Source organism: Scardinius erythrophthalmus, assembly GCF_964197995.2.
Source record: "Scardinius erythrophthalmus genome assembly, chromosome: 1".
NCBI lineage: Eukaryota > Metazoa > Chordata > Actinopteri > Cypriniformes > Leuciscidae > Scardinius > Scardinius erythrophthalmus.
The window spans coordinates 32,439,291-32,444,290 of NC_138221.1; the positions used below are offsets into that span (position 1 = coordinate 32,439,291).

Genomic DNA, 5,000 nt, shown 5'->3' on the forward strand with positions numbered 1-5,000 from the left:
TTAAACTCCAAACGAAAATGATCAGGGAGGAGCGAGGGTGGAGAAAGAGAGATGACTCATCAGTCCCACAATACTGACACAAACTGCCCAACACTCGGAAAAACAACACATTTCTCATTAAAGGGATAGTTCCCCAAAAATTAAAATGTTATCATTTACTCAAGTTGTTCCAAACCTGTATACATTTCTTTCTTCTGCTGAACACAAAGGAAGATATCTTGAAGAGTGTTGGTAACCAGAGAGTTGACGTTAGCCATTGACTATCACAATAGTGTGTGTGTGTGTGTGTGTGTGTGTGTGTGGGGGGGGGGGGGGGGGGGGGGGGGGGGAATACTATGGAAGTCAATGGTGCCCAACAACTATTTGGTTACAAACATTCTTCAGAATATCTTCATTTGTGTTCAGCAGAAGAAAGAAACTATCTAAACTTTTGGGTGAACTATCCCTTTAACAGCACAGAGCTGCACAAACTGGTTTCTTAAACATGACACTGATGACAGTAAGTTCACTAAGGAATGTTTCCAGCACCTTGTTGAATCTGTGCCACGAAGAATTAAAGCAGTTCTGAAGGCAAAAGTGGGTCCAACTAGCAAGGTGTACCTAATAAAGAGGCCATCGAGCGAACATAATTTCCTTTGACACTTTCATTTACGCCAGCAGAGGGCGTAATGACGTCAGCACCACGCGTCCATTTTGATGACGTCAGAGGTCACTGGGCTGTCATCAAACATGGCGGCCTCCTTGCTGAGCAGGAGGACAGGCTTATTCTTTGGTGTCAGTAAATTAAACTCCTTTATACCGGCTGTAGTCCATCAGATCGCGAACTATAACCCAAGACCCCTCTGGTTGAATATAAAGAACCCTTATATACCGAATAAAGAGAGCGAGAAGACGCCCGACTGGCAGAAGACTGAGAAGTATGATCGCAGACTGTTCGGCCGCTATGGACGCGCGTCAGGGATTGACCCGGCCAAACTCTGGCCCTCTCGCGCCCGGCTGGAGGAGCTGCTGGCCGAGGAGAGAGAGTGGCACCCTCCGCTCGAGGTGATGCTGGGAAACATCGCGGCCAGAGAGAAGGAGAAGGCGCAGAAGCGGATGGAGAGGTGAAGTGAATCTTGACTTGTTTCTCTATCGGATGTTTGCTGTCAACCGTATTCAACATATTCATTGATAAACGTGGAGGTGAGGTGAATCCGATTGTTGGGTGTATTCAACTAACTCCACATATTCACTGATAAACGGTTCACCCCAACATGAAAATTGTGATAATTCACTCACCTTTACGTTGTTACAAAAGCGTTATGATTTGTGTTTCTTACAATGTCTGAGGTTCGGTTTCCACATGCATCGATGGAGAGGGACTGGAGCTTTCAAACTCCAAAACCTTAAAAGTTGGCTAATCATCTTACTATTTATTGTTGTTTGGCAGTGGACAAATATAATGCTGGTAAAAGTAATCCACATGATTTATCATCTATATTTCAAGTCTTCTGAGCCCGTTTATGATATAGATTTATGTGACGTACAGACCAAAATTGAAACCGTTATTCAGTGAGAAATTCCTTCAAACATTCAAATTTAACGGTTAGGACGTCTCACGAGTGACGACGTCAAATGTTATTGGTTCCCCCGTGTGTCGTGTCTAATCCATAAGACTGTCTAATCGCATAAAAAACAAACAAAAAAAAATATATATATATATCTTAAATTGTTTTTACTTTTTCATAAGATGGAAACATTCTTATTCTTTATTTAATTTAAGATGCAATTTGTTGTCATTCGTCAGTTGTTCTTAAAGGGATAGTTCCCACAAAAATGAAAATTATTAGTCCATGATTTACTATACTCACCCTCACGCTATACTAGGTGTATACTAGGTGTATATCTTCTTTTCAGACGAACACAATCTGAAATATATTTAAAAATATCCTGGCTCTTCCAAACCTTATAATAGGAGTGAATGGGGCATGAAATTTTGATATTGAAACTGGTGTTTCTTAGTTATTTTAATTAATTATCGTTATTATAAACACTGATTACTAGCACAAATACGTTTTATGGTTTACTGCTATTTTTCTAGTTATTTACCTGTAGCGTTTAATGAATCAGAAGTCGTACATTCATAGAAAATAGTTTACTTCCTCCTGTAAATAAATAAGATAGATATTTCTCCATTGTTTTTAATTTAAAATCATTTGCAATGCTTCATGGGGTTGTATTTCTTTTCCTCACTAAAACTGTTACGTACAAACTTGTACATTTGTTTTTTTTGTCCTTTTTTCACTTTTTTTGTTTCAAATATTAGTTTGTGATGTTGCGATTCACTTCATGGCTGGCTGGTTTGGTTTATGGCTTAAGACTTTAACTGATATGTTTGAAAATCCACATGGGAAAAATACTCACCCATATAATATAAATTTGTTTCTTTGGAATAAAAAAAGCTTCATTAAATTAATTTGGAAAAAGTAGAAGATCACGACCATTTGTTTTTACGCAGCTTTTCGCTTTGTTTCCACACAGTGAGAAGACTATTGCTGCAAACATGGCCAAAATGCCCAAGATGATCGCAGACTGGAAAAAGCAGAAAAGGGAGGTAAAACAGAAGCAAAGAGAGGAGAAAATAAGGCGAGACAAACTACTGGCCGAGGCGAGAGAGCGCTTTGGGTATGCGCTGGACCCCCGCAGCATCAAGTTCAAAGAGATGGTTGCTGAAATAGAGAAGGAGGAGAAGAAGAAGAGGAAGCTTCTGAAACGCAGGAAGAGAGAGGAAGAGCAGGGCTTGCCCACAGCGACCGCTGAATCCAGCCAATAACCCTCACGGCCCAGAACAAGGACTTTTATACAGTGCTGCTACTGTACTATATTGTAAAATTGGTTTCTTTGTACATGTCATTGTTATTATCGCACATTATTGTTTAATTAAAATCAGTCATGCTTCAGAATAAACTGACTTGAGAAAATATACATGCATGTTTGACTGAAAAACTGATATTCAAAGAGCTTCATTAATAAATTTGATAACATAATTCCTTGTTAAATTTTGAGAAGTTAAAAAGAAAACAATTTAGCTTATGCATGAAAAAGCAAAAGGAAAATTGATTTATTAGTACCGTAACACATTGCATTTATTGCTAAATAATTGCATCGATTGTATGACTTCATTTACTTAAATATATGCATAAATTATACATTTCCAAAAATATTTTAATAGCATTAATAATAAACATGAACTACTAATAAAATATATTGCATGACAAAAAAAATAACCACAGTATTTGACAACTGAGTATTTACGATGCATGCTGAGGAACTATTTGATTATTATAAAAGTTCTTGATTCAATCAAGAAATGAATATAATATTCAATCCCACACGCAGCCTTACAATAATCAACATGTTTAATCATTAGAACTTAGTGTAAAATGGCTTGTCCAAAAAATTTTTAAACACCGTCAGTTTTTCAGTTATTTTCCCTTATTAAACCTGTACAGGACTTGAAAAAAATACAGGAAAAAAAAAATATTTTTTTAAATCTAATGCTCCCTAAGATGTGCACTTTCACACAAAAGGAGCTTAAACCCTAGTTTACATTTGAAATATCCATTAATTATTTCTATTTACTAACTAAAATAAACATCAATTTGGCAAAGGATAAGCTGGAGAATGTTCAAATGAGGTTTTTAGTGTCTCCTACAATAACACTAGGCAGTGCCACTGCATAAAAACCACACTGTGTCTTTGATCTTTCATATTCTCCCCATAAAGTGACCTGGTCATCAGAGAAGAGACGCTGTTGATTTAGGATCATCTTTCCTCACAAAGACGTTATTTCATCTTGGTCATTGGTGTCAGCCTTAAGCTTGATCAGGGCTGCATGGACCCTGAACTGCGTACGAGACTCCATCGAGTACTCTTTGTAGTTATTCCTGACAGGAGAGACAATAATAATGTGACATTTCAGACTGGAGCAACAACAAACCAGTAAAAACGAGTATTCAGAGTGTGAACTGTATGGGTTTTGTCCTAGCCTGAACTCACTTGGCTTTCTGCAGTAGTTTGATGGCTTGCTCTTTCCTCCCCGTGTCTATGCACAAGAGACTCGTCTCCAGCAGAGCATTGGGAACCAGGTAATGATCAAACTTCAGCTTCTTTTCACTGTTAAAGACATAAAAACATCTCAAACTCCATCCTGGAACAGAGCAAGCATTTCTGAAGGGAAACTGCATTAGTACAGGAGCACTGGCCTGCTGTAAACCTGTCTGAAACAGTCCTCCGCGGCCTGCATCTGGCCTTGGTTCTTCAGACACAGGCCTTTCAGAAGCAGGATTAAACACGTGTCGTCCACACTGTACTCATTCTCTGCACATACAAGAAAGAGTGAGTGTAAAATCACTGAGTGAGTGTATAGGTAGGTTATATAAACAATATAGAACTACTGTATAAAAAGCAACTGTTTGATTACCAACGTTCTTCATAATATCTTTGTGTTCAACAGAAGAAAGAAACTCATACAGGTTTAGAACAACATGAGGATAGAATTTTTATTTTTGGGTGAACTTTCCCCTTAAGGCCTGCTATTGTCAAAAACAATATTCAAAAGGAAAATATATTTTCTCTGGTACTTCTGCGTTAAAGATGAAAAAGGTGTAAAATAACATGATTTTTGCAGTTACTGGTATTTTAATTAAGATTTTTTTTAATAGAATATATATATATATATATATATATATATATATATATATATATATATATATATATATATATATATATGAAGAGTTCAGATGCAAAAGCCTCTAAAAGTGCCATCTGAAATTTTCTTCTATAATGGTTATTTTTATCAAACTTGTATATTTAAGTTCAGTAATTTCACTTAAATGGCAATGAAAATTACCTATTAATTGCCATTTAAGTGAAATTACTGAACTTAAATGTGTGAGCTTGATAAAAAATTAGCATGAGCATTAGCATCAAATGAGATTAATTAAAAAAATGAATCTATT

General features: G+C 36.7%; 2 protein-coding genes across 2 annotated transcripts in view; one reads left to right on the forward strand and one right to left on the reverse strand.

Annotated features, from left to right (window-relative positions):
- The first annotated feature begins 652 nt into the window (after positions 1–652).
- On the forward strand, positions 653–3,228 carry gadd45gip1 (growth arrest and DNA-damage-inducible, gamma interacting protein 1). Its single transcript, XM_081370258.1, has 2 exons — positions 653–1,103; positions 2,521–3,228. Exons 1-2 carry the CDS (start codon positions 697–699, stop codon positions 2,810–2,812), a joined length of 699 nt encoding a protein of 232 aa, XP_081226384.1. The 5' UTR covers positions 653–696; the 3' UTR covers positions 2,813–3,228.
- The window catches only part of LOC308693375 (tetratricopeptide repeat protein 39A), a 16,468-nt gene continuing 14,368 nt past the window's right edge, over positions 2,901–5,000 (reverse strand). The window contains exons 16-18 of the mRNA XM_081370248.1: positions 4,245–4,359; positions 4,039–4,155; positions 2,901–3,926 (exon numbers count right to left, since the gene is read on the reverse strand). Of these exons, the coding sequence (XP_081226374.1) occupies positions 3,815–3,926; positions 4,039–4,155; positions 4,245–4,359 (344 nt within the window). The 3' untranslated portion in view covers positions 2,901–3,814. The remainder of the gene's footprint in view (positions 3,927–4,038; positions 4,156–4,244; positions 4,360–5,000) is intronic.

Bases quoted from the DNA above. Each gene is read 5' to 3' on its own strand.
- gadd45gip1 (XM_081370258.1), top strand. From the start codon at position 697: ATGACGTCAGAGGTCACTGGGCTGTCATCAAACATGGCGGCCTCCTTG. The intron at 1,104-2,520 runs GTGAAGTGAATC...GTTTCCACACAG, and splicing joins GCGCAGAAGCGGATGGAGAG to TGAGAAGACTATTGCTGCAA.